The 21,686-nt window shown below is 53.1% G+C and overlaps 1 protein-coding gene across 5 annotated transcripts in view; it reads right to left on the bottom strand.

Annotated features, from left to right (window-relative positions):
- Positions 1-428: 428 nt before the first annotated feature.
- The window catches only part of L3MBTL1 (L3MBTL histone methyl-lysine binding protein 1), a 32,357-nt gene continuing 11,099 nt past the window's right edge, over positions 429-21,686 (bottom strand). For 3 of the 5 annotated variants that reach the window (XM_036497124.2, XM_058679480.1, XM_058679481.1), the window contains 15 exons: positions 18,170-18,258; positions 17,243-17,347; positions 16,320-16,455; positions 15,941-16,032; positions 14,591-14,742; positions 14,091-14,167; positions 13,470-13,555; positions 13,174-13,284; positions 12,619-12,733; positions 11,765-11,864; positions 11,394-11,594; positions 11,237-11,286; positions 7,119-7,276; positions 6,581-6,643; positions 429-3,018 (listed from right to left, as the gene is read on the bottom strand). In XM_036497124.2, the coding sequence (XP_036353017.2) occupies positions 2,884-3,018; positions 6,581-6,643; positions 7,119-7,276; positions 11,237-11,286; positions 11,394-11,594; positions 11,765-11,864; positions 12,619-12,733; positions 13,174-13,284; positions 13,470-13,555; positions 14,091-14,167; positions 14,591-14,742; positions 15,941-16,032; positions 16,320-16,455; positions 17,243-17,347; positions 18,170-18,258 (1,670 nt within the window). In that variant the 3' untranslated portion in view covers positions 429-2,883. Of the gene's footprint in view, positions 3,019-6,580; positions 6,747-7,118; positions 7,277-11,236; positions 11,287-11,393; positions 11,595-11,764; positions 11,865-12,618; positions 12,734-13,173; positions 13,285-13,469; positions 13,556-14,090; positions 14,168-14,590; positions 14,743-15,940; positions 16,033-16,319; positions 16,456-17,242; positions 17,348-18,169; positions 18,259-21,686 lie in introns of those variants that run through there. The other 2 variants (XM_058679478.1, XM_058679479.1) reach the window with 2 other exon arrangements.

Consider the following 21,686-nt stretch of genomic DNA (forward strand, 5'->3'; position numbering starts at 1 on the left):
TCTTGCCTGGGTCATCTGCAGGGGCTGCAGGCAAAGGTCTGTAGGGACGGGCTGCGGTGATCACAGCTGGCAATGCTGAATCTTCCTGCCTGCTCACAGACTTCCGGGAGGCACAGAACATTCTAACTGTTTGGGTTGACCTTGCCAAGCCTAAAGGCTGATGTTCCTTTAAAAATCAGAGGCTTTGTGTGCAGTTTTCTCTCCTTGACAGTTTAGAAGGCATCCCCATACCTACACTTGGGCTTCCCATTGTTGGCACTTGGAAGCGATCTGCCTGCTGGCGTATGTTCTTTGTTTCTTACCTTCAACAAAGTCAGGTTCATTGGGATCCTTAATTCATGGCAAGAGAAACTAGACAGCCTCTTTGCTACTGCTCGTTTTGTGTTTTCTGTCTGTTTCCTGAGGAGAATGAAACAGACTCCACCGCATGTCACCTGGTTGCTCATGTTTATTTACGATGTTTTCAGTACACGGACAAATCACATCACATTTCCTGCAACTTGTTCTCCATCTGGAGTAGCTTCAGCTGACACTAGCAGATTCTCTGAAAGCTCACGCGCACGCGGACACACACATGCACAGAAGGCAAGTACAGAAACAACCCCACCCAAGTGCAAGAAGGCTTCATTTGCAAACCATGGATTCATTCCCTTTGCCTCAGAGACCACATGGAAAGGTCCTCCCTGCCCTAGGCCAGGGCTGGCCGAGGCTGAGTGAGCCTGCACAGGCCAATGTGGAAGTGGCACCTACTGGTATAGACACAGGGTGCCGGGGACAGCCACTGCTGGCTCCACTGCTCTGTTCCCAGGACAAGGGGCCAGGATCTCAGCCGGGTTCAGTGTGACCGGGGCCGGGGCAGCGAGGCGAGCAGAGGGCAGCCTTCTGGCCACCAAGCACTTGCTTTCAGCACTTGCAGATAGCGCTGAGGCTCTGCAGCTCAGGAGTCTCTTTCTCTAAGGCCTTTGGACCACCCAATCTGTCATGGAGGCAAGTATTACAAGGCTGGCAGACCTGCTCAGCAAAGTCGCCCTCGCCTCTCTCCTTAGAAACTCATTGGTGTCCCACGGCAGCTGTAAGCACCCCACAAACCCGTGAGCACTGCAGGAGCAGGTGGGGGACCAGTGGCTGATGAGTTCTGCCACAACCCAGGTGGACTGAGATGAGAGAGAGGCCTGGCCACAGCGCACTGCATTTCTTCTCCACCCAGGCCCCACCTCGCGGCTGGGTGTGCCTGGTGCCCTGCCTGGACAGTTGTGCTCGGAGCTGCAGCAGAGGTCAGCAGGGGGTGCTGCACGGCTGTCCTCACCCAGGGGACAGGGGTGGGCCTTTGCCTGGGGCCGTGGCAGGAAAGCAGCAGAGCTTTGGGTGTCCCGCTTCTAAGGGAAAAAAAAAATAAAGCTTTGTACTTGAACAATAGCCCTTGACGTTTCACAACACTGAGCACCCTATCAAACACTGCTGAGAGTGCCCTACACACACATACACGTACACACAATGCACACACACACACACACCACTGAGAGAAAAGGGCCTTGGGGAAGGCCCCTGCCCCACGCCCTGCAGGTTCCTCTCAGCACCTGGGGGCAGGGAAGCTTGGCTCCTGCAGGGCCTCTGGCCCTCCAGAGGAGGCAGTTTGGCAATTGCTGGGAGGAGGCTGGGTCCCCACTCAAACAGGGAGTGGAAATCCCAGATGCCCTGCAGGGCTCCAGGTGGCAGTGCAAGACTTATGGAGTGGGAGGGCTTCGGGGACCTGGCAAATTCAAAGATCAGAGTCTACCTTCTCAGCCAGAACCTTAACTGGCCTTTGTAACACTCCTTGAGAGTTAAGTGTTTAACAAAGATGTAAGGAGCAGGTGGAAGGTGACGTCACAGGGGAGGAGTGTGCAGACATGGTGCTACATTCTCATGGCAAAGAGGCCCTGAAGGCTCGTGGCCCTCACCCCATGAGTAAAACTTTGGCTGACATCTGCTTGGTGCTATGCCAAGCCTGAGGTGCTCACACACCCACCAGGCTGCCCCTCTGGGAAGAGACCTGGGATGGTCTAACAGGTCCTTTGGCTGGCCTCCTGCCAGGGATATTACCAGGCACAACATAGATGGTCGTGTGGAGAACATCAGTGGAGACTTCACTTCCGCTGGCCGCACACCAGCACTCATCGCCTTCCCCATGTTGGTACAGGAATGCGCCACCATGATGCCAAGTGGGTCAGAATGGGACACACTCAAGAAGGTATATAGGCCCTAGTGTCCTCCACTTCTGAGCTAAAGGAGAGGAAGGTAGTCGGAGATTCCCAGTGGATCCCAGGACAACTTTCTGAGGCCCACACACCTAAGGGGGAAGGCCAGTGGGGCTGCCTAGGCCTTGGATGGGGACCCTGCCCAGGAAAGCAGGCCAAAAGAGGGTAGCAAAGCCAGCAGAAAGGGTTGGGGGCCCTGGGGGAGATGCTGCCTTCATGAGCCAATGTGCTGGTGGCAGGAAGGGAGTGTAGAAGGGCAGTCTGGAGATGTCATGTGGGGACAAGGACCTCAAATTAGACTTTTGTCGCTCCTCACTCTTTTGTACTACTGAGAAAAAGTCGCTTTGGCGACCAGATAAGTTGGCTGGGGAGGGGAGATTGTCTGGAGTAGGGCCCTCCAACCTGCCCCATCAGTGATGCCCCCAGCTCAGTCACATCCCCCCTACTGTGCCTGGTGGCTAATGAGCTTTGGGACTCCACTTTCCCCAGAGCCCCTCAGCTCCATGCATTTTCTAAGAGGGAGCAGCCCTTGTCAGACAGAGAGGATGGGCACAGATGGGGACAGGAGGAATGCAAGTGGGGACAGAAGCATCAGCTGGAGCTGGAGGCCCAGCGAAAGCTGCAAGAGGCCCCGGCCCTGGGCCGGTCACTTTAAGGTGTCATCGGCGTTTTTGAACATGAGAATGGCGTTATAGATCTTCAAGGCTGGGCCCAGCTTGACGCTCATGATCTTCACAATGTCCGCCTGTGTCAGCAAAAGGAAGGCCTCGCCGTCAATCATCTGAGGGATGGGAGAGGGAAGTGGAAAGCGGAGAAGGTGGAGAGGGCCATGGGGAAGGGGGGTCGGGGCCGTGAGGATGTATGTTGGGGGTGGGGTGGGCAGCAAGAAAATGGGAGTGAGGAATATGTGGGGAGGTGGGAAGGAAGAGAGAGGGCAGCAGGAGAAAGGAAAGGGAGGAAGGAAGGAAAAAAGGAGACAGCAATGGGGACGGAGAAGGAAAGAAAGCCAGCCACTGATTTCCCCCTTTCTCTCTCTGCTGACCAGCATGAGTGTCAGCATTTGCACTTTTAAACAGTCTCTCAAGTACCCATGGCCAGTGGCTTCAAGATGCTGCTGTGGTGGGCGCAGCACAAAACGAAATGCAGAGCTCCATATGCAGACCTTATTCAGGACCTCGAGAGTGAAACCTGAGCAGGGGCCAGGCACAGGTTGACTGCAGTGTCGCACACCCAGGAAGCTGGACTTGCCATTGTCCACCAACTCACCAACCCCTCCAGCCCCGACAGAAGCTTCCTCAAGAACCTCTACATCAGCAAGGATGGTTCAAGTCTTCGAAATGCCAAAAACCAACCAACTGACCAAAAAAATATACCAAACAAACCAGATCTGAAAGTTGCTGCTGTTGTTTCCACGTGAACTCTCTGGTCAATCTGAGTGTCAATAACAAGTCAAACACCGTGTGCGTTCTGGAGTGATGCCACAATATTACCCATGAGCCTTTCTGGCCAAAACCAGACCGACCAAGCTGACCTGAAGCTAACCGAGCTTCTGGACAAAACTGCCAGTTTCTGGAAATTACAAGAGTCAGTTAAGTGTCACTACAATGGAGCAATGAGACAAAACCCAGAAGGCATTCCACAAGACATCTTAGAATACTGTGGGGGGAAAAATGAGAGGGACTGTTCCAGAATAGAAGATATTTAAGAGATCTAACAAGTGAAACCAACAATGTGGGCCTAGCTTAGTTCCTGGCTCAAAAAGTCTAAGGAAACTGAGGAAATGTGTATATAGACTTGGTCACTGGACTTGATTATACAAAGGAGTTACTGTCAATTTGTTACATGGATAACAGTAGGGGATAACAGAAAATTCTTCGCTGTTGTCTTTTATTTTATTTATTTATTTATTTTAAAAGATTTATTATTTTTATTGGAAAGGCATATTTCCAGAGAGAAGGAAAGACTGAGAGAAAGATATTTCATCTCCTGGTTCATTCCCCAAATGGTCTCAATGGCTGGAGCTAAGCCAATCAGAATCCAGGAGACTCTTCTGGGTTTCCCGCATGGGTGCAGGGTCCCAAGGACCTGGACCATTTTCCACTGCTTTTCCAGGTCACAAACAGGGAACTGGATGTAAAGTGGAGCAGCTGGGACATGAACTGGCTCCTATAGGGGATGTTGGCGCCTGCAAGTAGAGGATTAGCCTGCACACGGCACTGCCCGCAGTTACTGTTTTTAGAAATGTTTCTTTATTTGAGAAACACAGGGAGATAGAGAAAGAGAAACAAATAGATTCAAAGATGAAGTTCCATCTACTAGTTCATTTTCTAAATGCCAGAGATAGTTGGGGTGGGCTGGGAGCTAAAGCCAGGGGCTGGGAACTTAATCTGGGTTTCTCAGAGTGCTATCACTACTGCCTCCTGGGGTGTGTGAGCAGAAAGCTGGAGTCAGGAGCTGAGGGCAGTCATCACACCTCTGAGCTTGGATGTGACACATGCGCATGTTAAACGCCAGGGCACACAGCTGCTCCAAAAAATCTTTAGCCTTAAGACATGCAAACTAATGTATCCAGAGGAAAAATAGTATGATGTCTATAATTTACTTAAAATTACTTCCTCCAGAAGCTGGCATGCGTGGCACAGTGTGTTAAGCCACTTACTATAACACCTGCAATCCCACATGAACACCAATTCTAATCCCGCTTGCTCCAGTTCTCATTCAATTCCCTGCTTGTGACCTGAGAAAGCAGTACAGGATGGCCCGAAGCCTTGGGACCGTGCACCTGTATGGGAGTCCCAGAAGAAGCTCTTGGCTGCCAGCTTTGGACCATCTCAGCTCTGGCTGTTGTGGCCATCTGGGAAATAAACCAGCAGATGGAAGATCTTTCTCTCTCTCTCCTTTCTCTGTAAAAATTCTGTCTTTCCAATAAAAAATAAATAAATTTTCAAAAAGAGAGAATGAGAGAGAGAATGAGCGCTGAGGAGTGTGGCTGGGCAAGGCCAGGTATTCTGTTTCCAAGGAGGTGCCATCCTCCAATGCTTGCTGCTCAGGAATTGCAATAGAAAACGGTTTGCAATATTTCTTACATGCAGGCACTGCCCTTAGTCACTCATCACTCATTAACACATTTAATCCTCATGGCAACCTTAGGAAGCGGTATAGGTCCGCCCCTTCTACAAATGAGGAAGCTGAGGCAGGGAGGCAAAAGACCTTGCCCAAGTGGCTGCCATGGTTGAGACCACAGGCCAGCACTTGGAAGGTGGGGAAATGGGTGACTTTTTAGGGCCACCTGACCTGGAGTGGGCAGCTGTGGGCAGTGGAGACCACACTTCTCAAGGTTGAGGGGATACCAAGGAGGGCCCCTGTATTGTGCAGGAGGATAAATACATAAATCTAAATCAGATGGGCCTGGTGTTGCAGCATAGCAGGTAAAGTCGTCACCCATCCCACATGGTGCTGGCTTTTGTCCTGGCTGCTCCACTTCCATCTAGCTCCCTGCTGATGGCCTGGGAAAAGCAATCAAAGATGGCAGAGTGTTTGGGTCTCTGCCACCCTTGTGGAAGACCTGTGCGGAACTCTCGTCTCCTGGCCTCAGCTAGGCTCAGTGCTGGCCCTTGTGGATACCTGGAGAGTGAACCAACCAGTCGATGGAAGATCTCTGTCTCTCCTTGAACTAGCATTTATTGCTCTCACTGTATCAGGCATTCTAAAATAGGGATGATTTACAAGTTACTCAACAGGACTGCTGCTGTATATACACACACAAATATTAGTGACATCATTACACTAGACATTCTAGTACAATGACATTCACCATTTCTAGGGCTTGCAGTGGCCCTGTAGGGCACTCCTGATCATACCACTTTATCTCCACTTTATAGACAGGAAGACACAGGTAGACAAGGGCCAGCTTTGTGGACCTGGGACTTCAACCCAGACTCCACAGCTGGAATTCTTTATCTACAACTCATGGCTGCTTACCTTCACTATGCAACTGGGTCTTCACTTTGAGTGTATGTTAAGATCCTTGCAGTAAATACTACCTATGCCATTCAAAGTTTACTTCAACCTATTGACAGGTGCAGGTAAGTTTGTTAAAGAGGAGATAGGCATAGTGCAGACGAGTGAAAGGATCCTGTCTCCAAGACGTGTCCTTCCTGAAGATGACACGGAACACATGCCCCCACCCCCCAACACCAGGCCGTAGTCCAGGCCAGATTTTTTTTCCCCGAGATGTGGGTCTCTGTGACTGGTTGGGCAGCAGCAATGCTTGTGGGACACCTGCTTCCTGCCACCCCGAGAGCACAGTGACCTCGGGCTCCCACTTCGCACTTGTACCTTACCTCATCTTTAAAGAGGCGTGCTTGGTCCTCACAGCCTGTTAGGGTCTGAACAAAGCCGAAGACCTGGGGAATCAATGGAGCCACAGTGAGAAGGGGCTGGTGCTTCGGAGCACGTGTGCAGCTGGCCTGTGTGGCCTCAGTTTCAGCATTGCTGCTTCTCAGCAGCCTGGGCAGGGATGAGAGGGCAGTGGGGCAGGTGTAGCTCTGGGCTGGGGTGTGTATAAGGGCATTCTCCTTGCTCCCAAGGCACATGGCTGAAGTCTGACTTTCCCACTGGACTGTCAGGGGCACAAGCAGCACAGCACCACCTCCCCTAATGGGGGCCTATCAGAGGACAGTGTCTGCGTTAGCCCCGGGCACACAGCTAGAAGGAACTGTGGAAAACAGGGATGAGTAGGAGGTAGATTCGGGAGGAGTCCTGGGCCAAATCCCAACCACGCTGAGCAGGGCTCCTGTGAGCATCCTGCCAGGAGCTGGTGAGAGGGCAGATGAAGCCGTGGAGCAGGAGGAAGAAGAGCCAAGGACGCTCGCTCCTCACCTCCTCAATGGTCCACTTGGCGACGGTCGAGGCCGAGATGCCTGCCACTCCCGGCAGGAGTTTGCAGTGCTGCTCCCAGCACATGGAGAGTGAGCGGTCCGGGTGGGCCGACAGGGCCGACATGAAGAGGGACTGGTGCACCACATCTGGAGTGAGCGCTGCAAGCAAAAAGAGGTTGGTGGGTCGGAGGACCCATCTGGTCCTGCGTTCTCTTTATTTGGGGGTCTGGCCAAGCACAAGGACCCTGTGGCCCCTCCCAAGAGCCTGGGGGAACCAAAAGCATCGTTTGTGTCCCTTGACTGCTGACTTGATAAAGTGGGTCCATCCTGGCAGCCCTACAGGCTACTCATCAGTCTGAGGTTGTATCACCTGGGGCCCACAAGGATGCTTGCATCTGGTGTCTGCTTGGCATTTTATGCCTCAACAGTTCCTAACACCTAACCAAGCTCAGCCATGATGGAAGAGGTCCCTTCTGTCTGCCCTCCTTTCCCTAAGTCCTTCTAAGTTCAGTCAACTCTCTCCAAGTTGGTTCTGATTCAGAATCCAAGTTGCCTCAACCCGTCCATAGCCCACTCTGCAGGCTGCTGTCACTGTGCCAGGCCCCAGCTCTTCTTCCTTAATGTACCCACCAGCTTGGTCTTCATTGGCATCTGCATATCAGCGCCAATCCTCTAGTACTAGAGGGTAGCATGTGACCCATATCACACATGACCTTACTTCCTGATCATGCCAGGTCTCTGCCTCACAGAGGCTCCAAGGAGCTCCTGGCCACTGCACTTGGCATCGTCACTTGGCCTTCACCAGCCTGACCCCAGCCATGGGTGGCCTGAGTACTCTCCACAGGGCTTGTCCAGCCTCCTATTTCCAGGAAAACTGCCTTGATTTGCATGGTACAAATCCTACGTGCTCAAGAATACACCTGCAGTGCCCTCACAGAGCATTCTGCCCTCTTCCCTGGCTTCAGCCTGAGCCTCTCTGGTTTCATCAGGAGCCCTGTTGACCACTCTCCTTCGGGATTCTGCTCAAAGCCCCATGCCATGGTGCCTGCCCATGCCCCAACAGCTCCACTGCAGTATCACCAGGAGCTGCTTCCTATGTACTGCCAGCCAGCCCTCTCTGTCATCCACCTGGGACACATTCAGCATCTTCTGTGACAGCCCTCCCTATAGCAACCTCATCCACCTGCCACAGGCTTGGCTTCCTAACCACGCAGTGCCCCTCTTTAAAACCCTGCATCCAGTCCTGCCCAGATCCTGGGTGGGAGTCTGGGGGATACATCACGATTGCCAAGGAACCTCCTCCTTCCTTTTCTTTCTCCCTCAGAGCTCGGGCCAGGAGCTATCACAGGCAATTCTGTGGCCTTACCTACCTAGCACCAGGTCAGAAAAGGCTGCCCTGGTTCCTTCCAGCAGTGGACACTCTGGAACCTAAAGAGCAGGACTTGTCCTGGCCAGAAGCCTATGAGAGGGGCAGCTCAGCAGCGAAGCCTAAGGACAGATATGGGAGTCTCTCCAGGACAAAACCCAGAGTGACCAGCATGCTTTCTGTGAGCTGGTGGACACACAGTCTCTGTCCCCTGCTCTGTCCTTGAAGCACCTGGAAGCCAAGGCCTCTTCCTTCCTCTCTCTGGGCTACAGTTTGATCTCCTAGAAAGACTTCTCAAGAATTCTACACAGTGGACAGGTGCCCTCTTGTGGGCATGCCTTGGCCCTACAGCGGAGGCTGATCAGTGACAGCCTCTCAAAGTCCATGCCTTCATCCTTAGGTCTGAAGCTGCAGGAAGTTGCCCTCCAGCTCCACCAAGAGAAGCCAGCTGAGACCGGGACCAGTGACAGCAGTGGCACTGCACGAGCTAAGCACTTTACCTATGTGGGGGCGCTGGGCTCCGACCTGCTACCCCTCCCCGCCCCTGGCAACGCATGCTCTGCCCAAGGTCTCACAGCCCGTAACAGGCTACCTGACTACTTCAGGGCTGTGTTTTCTGATAACCATGTTCCATTGCCTAGATCACAGGGCAGTTCCTGAAGAACCAGAGTGCTTGGGTCATGCCCAGAAACTTTGCAATGAACCAAATGCTTTTTCCAGATCTCTTCTAGCCATCAAATAATAAACCTTCAACTCAGCCCAGGCAGGACTCCCAGCTTCCCTGCTGTGTATCAGGCCCTGCACCAGAAGCTGAAGGTGTGGGATGAACTCATCGCCCAGTGCAGGTTCACTCTGGTCCTGCTCACATGCTGAAGCCTTGAATACCACACCTCACAATGTGAACGTGTTTGGAGGAAGGGCCTCCAACTGAAATGAAGGCCATTAAGGTGCAATGCAATTCAATCTCACTGGTGTCCTTTAAGAGGAACCCGAGACGTATGTCAGACGTGGGCCACACTCGCCCAGAGGAAAATGAGCAGCTGAGGACACAACCACAAGGTGCTCTTCTTCAAGCCAAGGAGAGCAGCCTCAAAAGAAACCACCCTGCTGATTCCCTGACCTTGGGCTGCCAGCCTCCAATAGTGTGAAGAATAACTTGGTCAGTTAGGTCACCCGGTTTACAGTATTTTTTTAAATATTTATTTATTTTTATTGGAAAGTCAGATATATATATAAAGGAGGAGAGACAGAGAGGAAGAACTTCCATCGATGATTCACTCTCCATGTAGCCGTAATGGCTGGTGCTGTACCAATCTGAAGCCAGGAGCCAGGCACTTCTTCCAGGTCTCCCACACACGGGTGCAGGGTCCCAAGGCTTTGGGCCGTCCTCGACTACTTTCCTAGGCCACAGACAGGGAGCTGAACGGGAAGCGTGGCCGTTGGGATTGGAACCAGTGCCCATATGGGATCCTGGCGCGTTCAAGGCAAGGACTTTAGTCATTAGGACATTGCGCCGGGCCCGTTTATAGTATTTTGTGATAGCAACATGTGCCAACAAACGCAAAAGGGACTGAGATGTGAACTGAGGTTTGGGTTAGGTACTTTTCCCCCGAGACACCAACAGCAGGTAGTAGAAGTTGGATCTAAGTTTCAATGCCAGATCAGTCCTTCACACAGTGAATAATCTTGAGCCTGTTAATTTACCCTCTGAGCCTCACACTGCTCGCCTCACATAGACCTCCAGGCACCTGTTAGGAGTGGACAGTTGGGCCTGGTGCTGTAGCCTAGTGCCTAAAGTCCTCACCTTGAACACGCCAGGAGTCCATTTGGGCGCCAGTTCTAATCTCGGTGGCCCCTCTTCCCATCCAGCTCCCTGCTTGTGGCCTAGAAAAGCAGTTAAAGACAGCCCAAAACCTTGGAACCTTGCACCCATGTAGGAGACCCAGGGGAGGCTCCTGGCTCCTGCCTTTGGATCGATTCAGCTCCGGCCATTGTGGCTATTTGGGGAGTGAATCAGCAGAGAGAGGATCTTTCTCTCTGTTTTTCTTCCTACCTGTATGTCTGACTTTCCAACAAAAATAAATAAATCTTTAAAAAAAAATAAGACTGGGCTCGGCAGCGTGGCCTAGTGGCTAAGGTCCTCGCCTTGATCCCATATGGCTGCTGGTTCTAATCCTGGCAGCTCCACTTCCTCTCTGTCTCTCCTCCTCTCAGTATATCTGACTTTGTAATAAAAAAATAAATAAATAAAATTTAAAAAAAAATAAGACTGGAGCATTAGTGTCGGAAGGCACAGCACCTATGAGATAGCAGGTGCAGCGGTAACCACTATTATCTCAGGTGGTGACACTCAGGAGGCAGGTTTTACTCAGGTTTTCAAGTGAAGAAACTGTGGCTCAGAGATGGCAAGCGACTTGCTCAAGGTCACACAGCTAGGAAGTGACAGCCATGGCCTCTTTCCCAGGAAGACTGGATCCAGCAAACAGCAGGGCCGGAGAAGAAACAGAGGCCCGGAGAGGGTCTGTGCCTTATCCACAGACTCAGAGCCAAGTCCTGGGGAAGCAGGCCTGGAGCCCAAGCTCCCTCAAGGCCCCTTGCTGCGTTCCTGCTACTGATCTGTGCCCCCAGAGTATCTCCAAGGGACACTTTCCCACCCACTTTTGGTGCTCAGAGCATTCCAGGTGTGCTGTCCCACAGGCCGGGCCACCTGCCAAGGACCCTTGGGAGGAGGAGGAGGAAGAGATGGGACTTACTCTGGAAATCCTCCTGTGGAATCTTCTGAAACTTTGGAGGGCGTCCGATCCTGCAGAGAGAGGAAGCAAGTCTGTGGCCGGCGATCTGTGCCCTGCCGGGGGAGGACATGAGGCCCACAGCCTGAAAGTTCTGGCCCCGCCTTCCTGGGCTCCGTACCGGCCACCGTGGTGGCGAAGCTTCTTCCTCGGGGACAAGCTGGAGAGGCTGCGCTTGCGGGCCGAGGCCTCCGTGTCTGATAGCTCTGCCTTCAGCCGGCTCTGGTTCCTCTCTGCCAGTGGGCAACCCGAGAGGCAATGGTGAGCCGTGAACTTGCCTGTGACATGGCCTGAGCCATCACACCCAGGAGTGGGGCACTTTCTGCAGAGAAAAGATCTGAGTTGATTGGATCCACCTAACCCCAATGAGCCCTCCCCGGCCCTGGCCACACCTGGAGAACATCCAGGTGAACCCTGGTGGCCCACACCAGGCTGTACGCGAAACCCTCACTAACCCACGCCCGAGGGTCTGCCAGCAGGAGCCTCGCTCACCGGTGGTGAAAGCTGTATTTGGAGGTCCTGGTGTGAGGCGGACTCCTATAGCTGAGAGGAGGGCAGCCCCCAGGGGAGGCAGAGCTGGGCTCTCTGGGCCCTGGAGGAGAAGAAGGAGAATGGTGAGCACTGGGTCCTCGGGCAGGGGAGAGGGGCCCAAGGGGAGGAAGGGATGGCTTCCAGTGGGTGGGGCAGAGCCCGTTCTCCAAGCACAGGGCCCTCAGCCAGGCTGTGCCACCACGTCCTGCTACCGAACACGGGCCCCCTCGGCAGGGGAGGAAGTCTTGGCTCTAATGCACTTCACTGGAACCCCCAGGAGGGACCCTCAGTCTCAGGTCTTCTCCTTAGCAGAAGGTACGGACACAGCAGGCAGAGCCACATTCTCCTCCATCCCTTTCCCTCTCTCTACCCTTGAGACCAGGGTAACCTTTCTGATGCTCCGCCCATGGTTGGAGACCGGCGTCTGAGAAGGATCAGCTATCTGCATGGTAGCAGCAAGGAAATAGGGGGACAGAGTCCTCATAGGGAGAGTAGGGCAAGGAGGCAGACCTGTCCTCCAACTCCTGCCCGTGCAGGCGACCAGCGTTGCGTCCACAGATAAGTGCATGCTCACATGTGGCTCTACCACAGCTGAGAGGACTCTGGGTACCTGACCACTTCCTCTGCTCTCACACGACCTTCCCCCTCCGCACCTCGCTACAGCACTGCTTAGCATGGCACGGTCCTGAGGCGCAACAGTGGGGGAACCTGGAGCTCACTGTGGACCTCGGAGCCCTGTGTCAGATCTGGGCACGGGGCAGGACAGAGGGGCTGCAGGTGGCAGGGCAAGGGCCAGCGTGCCCTTGGGTACGCACGGAGCGGGGGCTGCAGGGGATGTCCCGTCTTGGAGCACCAGCCCGCGGGGTGGATATCTGGGTGGTCGGAATCGATCCAGAAGTCATAGCCGTGATTCCAACCATCAAAGTGGAGCTGTGGAGGGAATGCCCCTAGAGGTCAGCTGTCCCTTGCAGAGCTCAGCAAGGCTGGGAGGCCCTCCTGGCTCCAGGAGCCTCTCCCCATCCAACCCTGGGGCCTGTCAGAAGCAAGATTCTGGATAGGAGGGAGATCCGAGAGACCAATCACACGATGCTTAGTCATGGTCAGCACAATCCCAGGGACTTCACTAATGACATGATTAGCACTTTATCTTCAATCCGCAGGAGGGTCAGGGAGGATTAGGCCCACTTTACAGAGAAGATAAAAGCTCAGAGACGGGAAATGACCTGTCCAAGCCCACAGAAGTTAAGTCCAGCTAAGGTAAGAATCTTCAACCTTGTCTGTGTCACACCATGCCCTGGACCTCTAAGCAGTCTACTTCACCCCTGCCCACCTGGCCTGTCCACTCCCCCAGCGCTAGGTCCCGGGGCCACCTTTATCCGATGGTCCTCCACATCCTCCACGCTGGCCACACGAATCAGGGCTGGGTTCCTGCGGTCCACGGCCTCCAGCTTCATGTTGACCAGGAAGCTGTGAGGTGGTCGCTGTGGGGCGGGTGAACAGCTGCCTTCAGGCCAGGGCCCAGCTCAGCAAGGAGCATAGGTGCTGTGCCTAGGGAATCTGTGACCTCCCCTCCGCTTCCCCCAGAAAAAGGGGGAAGACCAAGGTCTACCCTGGCTGGCTCCACATCTTCCTGGGCTCAACTCCGAAGCAGAGAGCACAGACTCACCACCTTGAATGCCCACGCAGGCACGGCGGAAGTCCCAGTTTCCTCTAGGTATTTCTCCCAGCAGAAGCTGTCAGGGTCTGGGTAATCTGGAGGAGAAGGAGAGAAGGAGCCGATTCCTAGGTGCTCTGGCGGAGTGCTCTGTCCCCAGGCAGGAAAAGGAAGGGGCATCTCCACCTTCCCCTCTACCACACAAGTGTATCTACAGGCTCCTTGTGCGGTTGGGTGCCAAGCGTGAGTCAAGCACAGCCTCAGCCCCATATCTCATGGGGCATCCCGTGTTGTCAGCCATGGTCCTGTTCATTGCACCTCCATGGTGCTGTGGCCAGGATGATGTCCAGGGAAAGACACACTCTCTGCTTTACACTCCCTGCTCCCTTGTTGAGGGGCTCATCTGGCTTCCTCCTCTCAACTTTAGCAGAGTCAGGGTTTGCCAGAATCCCCCTAAAATCAAAGGGACTCTTGACTCCTGGGCTAAGAGGCTGAGGTTCCAGAATTTATCTGTCCCCTCACCTGTCACCTGGATCCTAAACAGCCAGCTAATGAGGCCCTGGGAAAGGACCAGGGGGCAGGGAGGTGCGGTCAGGACCCAGAAAAGGACACTTGTTCAGGCCCCAGAATCACCTTGTGGAGGGGTGAGGGGCTTTCCTTGCTTCTGGCACCAGCCCACTGGGTGGATGTAGGGGCTGCTCGGATCACACCTGAAACCCAAGAATACATCACTGTGGCAAGAGAAACTCCAAGGCCCTGAGCCGGCCATCCTCCAGCAGCACAGCTCCGGGGTTCATCCTCACGCTGCTTTTTATGAGGGAGAGACAGCTGACAACAAGGTCAGAAAATCGCAGCATTCACGAAAACCTCTGCACCATCACTGTGTCTCAGGGGTATGAACCACAGGGGTTTTGCTCATTCTCATCATATTTTGAGATGATACATTTAACACTGAGTACAGCTCAGATGCATGGAAAGTCAGGAATCTCCTACCCTGCACCAAGATGTGAATGGCAGGACTACATTGAGTGGGGTTACCTGGTCCCTGAGATGTATATGAGTGTCTGCTCCCCCTGACTCCCACACACAGCAAGCCCCCCTCACCCCAGGCCAAGTCCAGACCCGTCTACTACCAGTAGTCATAAGTATCGTCCCAGTTGTCAAAGTGCACCAGGAAGCGGCTGTCCACCACGTCGGTCACGCTGGCCACGCAGACGAGAGATGGGTTCATACGGTCGACAGCCTCCAGCTTCATGCCCACCTGGAAGCCCAGGGGTGGGGGACTCTAGGGGCAAGAAGACGGGCTGCCACGGCCAGCGCCAGGCAAGCTAGTGCTAGCCCAGAGCCCGGTGGTCAATCAAGAATAGCTTCTCTAAGGGGCCTTCTGGGACCTGGGCAAGGGCGGGGAGGGAGAAACAGGCTGGGATCGAGGGTCCCTCCAAGGCAGAATCATAACCCAAGCTCTGAGCCATTCAGGAATGTCTCGTTTCCCAGGTGTACTCGGAAGTGGCTGGACTTGCAGCAGAAGGCTATGTATCCACTCAAAGGATCTGGAAAGCAGAGCTCAAGTCTCCCCTACCTGGCCAGGCCAAGTGGGGCATGGCCTGAGGTGCCTGGGGCAGTGGGTGACAGGGAAGGAAGTGATGATGTGAGCGGCAGGGAGCAGGGGAGGAGCCAGTGTTAGCTGGGCATCTGCCATGTCCCAGCATAAGCTTCAAAACGTGTCACCTCCCTTCCTCTTTACTGCAATCTGTGAGATCTGCATTAGAACAGAATGCTAACCGATGGTGGAAGAAGGACTGTAAGCTGTGTGACAATGCTGCATGTCCTCTCGTCCCCTGTCACCTGGGAACCTGAGGCTGGACTTGGGTAGGGAAGTAACTGTCCCTATGTAGACAGCATGGTACAGCCCACAGTCCAAGGGTATTCGGCCCTTTGCTATGCTATGGCGGTAATGTTCTGCACAGAGGTTCCCCGTGTCACCAGTGTGGTGAGGGTGAGAGGTGGCAGAACCGGAGAGCAGGAGCTACTGAAGTCATTGGGGCCGTCACTTTGAGAGATGAATGCAGTCCTTGTAGGACCCTTCATAAGTTCCCTCAAGGGCAGATTGCTGTAAAGCACTGAGCCTGGCCGCGAATCCCTGTGGCCTTCCCTCCTCACGTGATTGTACTTCCAGCCTCCTGATGCCATCTGCTGTGAGACCCTCACTAGAGCCCCCGACAGATGGACCACCCAACTTTGCAGCTTCCAAAAGTGTGAGCAAAATAAGTCTCATTTCTTTCTAAAACATTCAGCCTCATTTCTGGAAAGCAAAATGGACTAAAACAGGAAGGAACAGCCTCCCCACTCTGGCCCTTGGCCCTGACCAGCCGTGCCCCTCCCCTGTGACCAGAGAGACAGACGTGGCTGAGAGCACCAGAGGAGGAGCTTTCTTCTGACCAGACAGCTCCCCGGGGCCAGCTGCTGGACTCAGGGGCACTCACGTGGCTCTGGCTCACAAACAGGTGCTTGGGGGCAGCCTGAGCTCTGGTGCTGCGCAGGTACTGGCTCCAGCTGAACTCCTCCTCCTTGTAACCTAGGCCCCTCGGTGGGGGGGACGAACAGAGCACTGTGCAGAGGCTGGGCCGCAGCAAAGGCATACCACGCTGAAGCAGCAGGACTGGGGAGGCCGGAGGAGCCCGCAACCCTCAAGAACCTGCCCAGGGGCCCCTTGCAGAAGCAGGACACGATGTGGGTCAGCAGAAGCCAACTTAGCCCCGGGATAGAGTCCCGGGATGCAATGAAGAGGGGCTGGCTTTGTAACCGGGGTAGCAGGGCTCTGAGGTCGCCCTGGCTCACCGGGACCAACCCAGCCTGACTTACCTTTGGGAGGCTGCAGCTTGTGCCCTGTCTTCTCAAACCAGCCAGCAGGGTGAATGTCAGGGGAATTGGCGTTGACCCAGAAGTCATGGCACTCAGAGTACCCATCAAAGTGCAGCCGTAGGCGGTAGCCACACACCTGGTCCCGTGAGAGGAATCACAGGGGCTCCAGTGCCCGCAGATGGCTGCTTCCCGCCCCTCAACCCCTGTCACCCCCAGGTGTCCTCCCATCCCGATTCTGCCCCATGCTGTCCCATCCTGCAGCAAGGACCATGATGTACTCACAAGCCCCAAGACCTATGTGCAAGATAAGTGAGCTGTAGGACACTTGTCCTTTTAGAGCCTCAACTCCCACAGGGCTTGCTCAGGCTCCCTGATGGGCCCTCTTTTGGCTGCTTTTCCTCACTGCTCTGGCCTTGCTGCACTGGTAGCAATGCCTGGGACACGATAGCCTATTCTGTGTCCTACGGTCCCAGCATACTTGGCTGCTTCTGCCTGCAATTCCCTCCTCATCCACAACCCATCTCGCGGGATGCAGCAAAGGAGACCCTTCCTCTCTGCTCCTTCCTCAAGCTGAACCCAGAGCTCCCTCCCTGTGCCTCTCTGCTCACAGCTGCTGCCAGGTCCCTGACATGTCACTGGCTGACTATACATACAACCGTGGGTCTCCAGAGGACAGAACCTTGCTGACTCATGTCAATATCCCCAGCTCTCAGGTCCTTAATCCCTCAGTGACATCACACTCCCATGTCACTTTTGTTTGCTGCCATTTTTAAAATAAATAAATAAATAAATAAGCAAGCATTGTGTGGGTTCCAACTAGACTCTGCTTTCCAAGATAAGGTCGTGTTCACCCGCATCCCTCAATGGGCTCCATCACCCCACACTGACAGACATCAGAAGGGACATACCAAGCCCCAGCTCACCTCGGCCACAGTGAGGATGAAGTACATGGACGGGTGTTGAGGGTCAATGCCTTCCAGCTTCATGCCCATTTTGAAGCCATTCTTGTTAGCAGGGACTGTCTGGGACTGCCAATGCACACAATGGAGAGGACCCAGCTTCCATGTGGCCTTATCCTTGCCTGGTGAACTTTGGTAAAGGAGCTGTCTTTAGGCCCACCTGCCTGGTATTACCAAAGGGACAATGTGTTTGGGGATCCTTATTGCAGAGATAAAGAGGGTAAAACAGCTTGTAGGTCCCTTGAAAAAATGGGGGCTGGAGCTGGTGATGTGATTCAGTGGGTTCAGCTGCCGGCATCCCATGTAGGTGCCAGTTCAAGTCCCAGCTGTTCTACTTCAAATCCAGCATGCTGAGAATGTGCCTGGGAAACAGCAGGGAATGGCCCAATACCTTGGGTCCTTGTACCCATATGGGAAATCCGGAAGAAGCTCCTGGCTTCAGCCCAACTCTAGCTATTGTAGCCTTTTGAGGAATGATTCAGCAGATGGAAGAACCTTCCTTTCCTCTCTAACCCTTCCTTTCAAGTAAATAAAATAAATTTAAAAAAATAAAAAAAGAGGCTAGACTCAAGGCTCCCTCTTGCCGAAGCCATGGGAAGGTCAGGGCTGAACTGCAGACACCAAAATTCAGAAGTCTGCAGGCCCGGGCACGGCTGAGCTGAGTCCTGCCGCCCAGGCATAGCTGAGCTCAAGTCCCACTGTCCCTTGCTCTCCTCTGGATGCCCGAAATGGTGGATCTCTTTCTACCCAGGACTCCTATTTAGTTCCCTCCTATCTTTCATTCTGCCAATTTGTTGAGAACTGATGGACACAGAAAATACCAGAAAGTTAGAGTATATTGGTGAGTCCCTGGATTGGAAAGACTTCCCAGGAGGAAACTGTCCAACTCACGTCTTGGAAGAGGCTGACCGGGGCAGTGACAGCCTTCTGTTCCTCTAGGTAGGATTCCCACGTCCACTCTTCCTTCTTCTCACCTGATGCTGTGAGAAACAGACGGATGGGTTGGCTCCTATTGCAGGACTTGCCTCAGTTTCGCCTGGCCAAAGTTGGTCTTGACCTCCAAAATAAACCCTCTGGCCCCACCAGCCGGCACACTGAGTCTTGACCTTGTTCTGCCCAGCTCTCCCCCACCCAAAAGCCCCAGTCAGCAGAGGTCCTTGGGGTAATGTAGCAATTAATGGAAGTCATGGAGTCTCTGCCCCGGACAGCTGAGGCAGGACAAGTCCTGAGCCAGAGAACTTAATCATGGTAGCACCTAAGCTTATAAGTAAGGACGAGGAAAAAGAGGGAAAATGAAGTCAAAGAAGGAGAAACACAAAAATGAGAAAGTCCATTCTTCCACCCCAAACACAGCATTTCTGTTCTTCCTGAGTCTTTACCAAGTCTGTCCTGTGTCCGAAGGCCCTGGCTCTCTGGGACACTATCCTGCATCACTTGACCTTCAAGTCCTTTGTCACTAAGCAGAATGCCTTTCCCCTTAGCTGCCACCTAAGTGGCTAGAAGTTATTTGTCTTGCAGCCAACTACATTTCCTCAATCACTGAGGCAAGCCTTGGGAAGCCAACCACCGGGGCCAGTGAGGCCGAAGCAATTACTCTGATCATCAATTAACCAGTGATGCCATCAAGCTCTCAGAAACCTGAACCAGCCAGCACCCAAACCTATAGCACCCAGTGTGTCTCCTTCACCATCCTCTGCCCTGAACTGCCCCTTAGGACACATCACTGACAGATGTGCTCAGAAAGCCCTCCAGTTCTCTACTCAGTCTCAGAGCAGCATGACTCCCAACTCATCATGCATAACACTTTACTTTTCCCAGACTGTCATTGCAATGACCGCAGCCTCCCTGGGCGACATTCTCCCCCAATCCCTGCTCTTCCCAACCATACCATAAAGTAATGGGCTAACTACTTGCTCAATATCTCATCTTGGGGCACCTCTGCAGTGCAGCTCCCTGGAACATTAGCCCTGAGTTCCTCTCCCTTTAGCCACACTTCAACGTGGCCAACTCTAACACCCCAATTTCACAGATGCTTCTGACCAATACTCTGTCCATCATCATCTGAACCTATCAGCCCCTGACACTGCCACATCCCTCCCTTGGACTATGCTATCTTGATATTCTGACCAGTCGTTAGCTGTAGCAAGTGTACTGTCTGTAGCTTCGCATCATACGCCACTTTGTTTTACCATATAGCGACACTCCCTCTGTGCCTTGTCTCGCACAGGAAACTGAACAGTACAGAGATGCTTTGGAGACCTCTACATCATATACCTAATCTCTGCTAGTCCTCCCAATACCTAGAGATGAGAGCAAGAGTTCATAGCCCCCTTTTCTGATGAGCAAACGCATAATCCAGGGGAAAGAGGCCTGACCAGTAAGTCTTTGTGATAACCAGGAATCTTTCCTGATTAAGCCTCTAGCCTTCTCCAGTTTCTATATCCTTTCTCTATGGGGAAGCAACAGGTGAGCCTTTAGGGGGCTGAGCTTAGTCACACAGCTGCTGTGTATGGCCGTGACGTTTGTACTTAGCACACAGACACCCAGCTGAGGGGGTGGACAGGGACTGAAACTCAGCTGGGCTTCCGGCAGAGCCATGTGGCTGAGCCTACTTTGAAGCAAGGCTGCCCTTTTTCAATCAGTCTGTTGAGAAGATGCACCTTCCTATACCTGGTACAAAATCCCCCAGAAAAGCCAGTGGCCACACTGGGCTTTCCTGACTTTCAGAAATGCACTGTTTCTTACTCCTGCTTCTATAGACTACATGCTCAACCTGTTCAAAACCAAACATGTAACTTTACCAAAGCCTGAGGCACCACGTCCATCCACCCGTCACTTAAACCCAGAACCTGGCAGCGACCCTTCATGCCTCTTTTTGTGCTCCCCAGGGTTCATTAGTCCTGCGGGTCCCCCTCCAAGCTCTTTGTTGAACATGCTGTGTCTTTCCACCCATGTCTACCATCTTCTTTGCATTGAATCTAACTCAAACGGTTCTTAACTGGCTCTCTGTTTCAGACCTATTCTGCTGCCAGACTGTCTCTGAAACAAAGACAAACAATTTTCAAGTTCCACAAGGGTTTCGTATTTTTCCCGAAAGACGAGAATCCACACAGCTTTCCATATCACAGAGACTTCAGCGCACTGGCCCCCTCTGGCACTGCAGCCTCCGCACGCGTTCCAGACCCTCCTCTGCATCTGGGCTTCTGTCCTGTCTCAAGTGTCCTTTCCACCTTGCACCAGCCTCCCTTTTATCCCCTCATCCTTCAAGAACTGGCCAGAGCTCCAGGACCTGGCACAAGATTCTACACGAAATACAGGACCAACAAACGTTTGCTTTAGGCTGGATGGATGGATTGTGGATGGATGGATGGATGATGGATGGAAGGAGTATCACTCTATCTACCCAATGGAGTATTCCTGGGCTTCATAAGGCAGATTCTTTTCTGTGACAGCCCTTCGTATTTACATACCTCAAACAACTTTTATTACATTGTTCTATAATAACTACCACTTTTTAAAAAGATTTATTTATTTTTATTGCAAAGTAAGATATACAAAGAGAAGGAGAGAAAGAGAGGAAGAGTTTCCATCTGCTGAATCACCCCCCAAGTGAGTGCAACGGCCAGTGCTGTGCCAATCCGGAGCCAGGAGCCAGGAACCTCCTCCAGGTCTCCCAAGCAGGTGCAGGGTCCCAAGGCTTTGGGCCATCCTCAACTGCCTTCCCAAGCCACAAGCAGGGAGCTGGATGGGAAGCAGGGCTGCTGGGATTGGAACCAGTGCCCATAAAGGATCCTGGCACGTTCAAGGTGAGGACTTGAGCCATTAGGCCACGGCTCCTGGCTCCTGGCTCCTGGCTTCAGATTGACTCAGCTCCGGTTGTTGCGGCCACTTGGGGAGTGAATCAATGGATGAAAGATCTTTCTCTCTGTATATCCTCCTCCTGATTTTCCAATAAAAATAAATAAATTTGAATAAAATGCTGGAGACACTGCCGCACATGTGGGAGACTGGGATGGAATTTCTGGTTCCTGGTTTTGGCCTGGCATAGATCTGGATCACTTGGGGAGTGACCCAGCAGATGGAAGATATTTCTTCCTGTCTGACACTCTGTCTTTCAAAGAAATAAATTTTTATTAGGAACATACAATTTGGGACCCAGCACAGTAGCCTAGCGTCTAAAGTCCTTGCCTTTCACATACTGGGATCCCATATGGGCGCTGGTTCTAATCCCGGCAGCCCTGCTTGTGGTCTGGGAAAGTAGCAGAGGATGACCCAAAGCCTTGGGACACTGTACCTGTGTGGGAGACCTGGAAGAGGTTCCTGGCAGGGCTAACTATGAATAACCTCCGCCTCATTTTTCTTAGAATTGAAAGTCAGAATAGAGGCCCAGATAGATCAGAATCATGAC

The sequence above is a fragment of the Ochotona princeps genome, chromosome 22 (assembly GCF_030435755.1).
Source record: "Ochotona princeps isolate mOchPri1 chromosome 22, mOchPri1.hap1, whole genome shotgun sequence".
Classification (NCBI taxonomy): Eukaryota; Metazoa; Chordata; class Mammalia; order Lagomorpha; family Ochotonidae; genus Ochotona; species Ochotona princeps.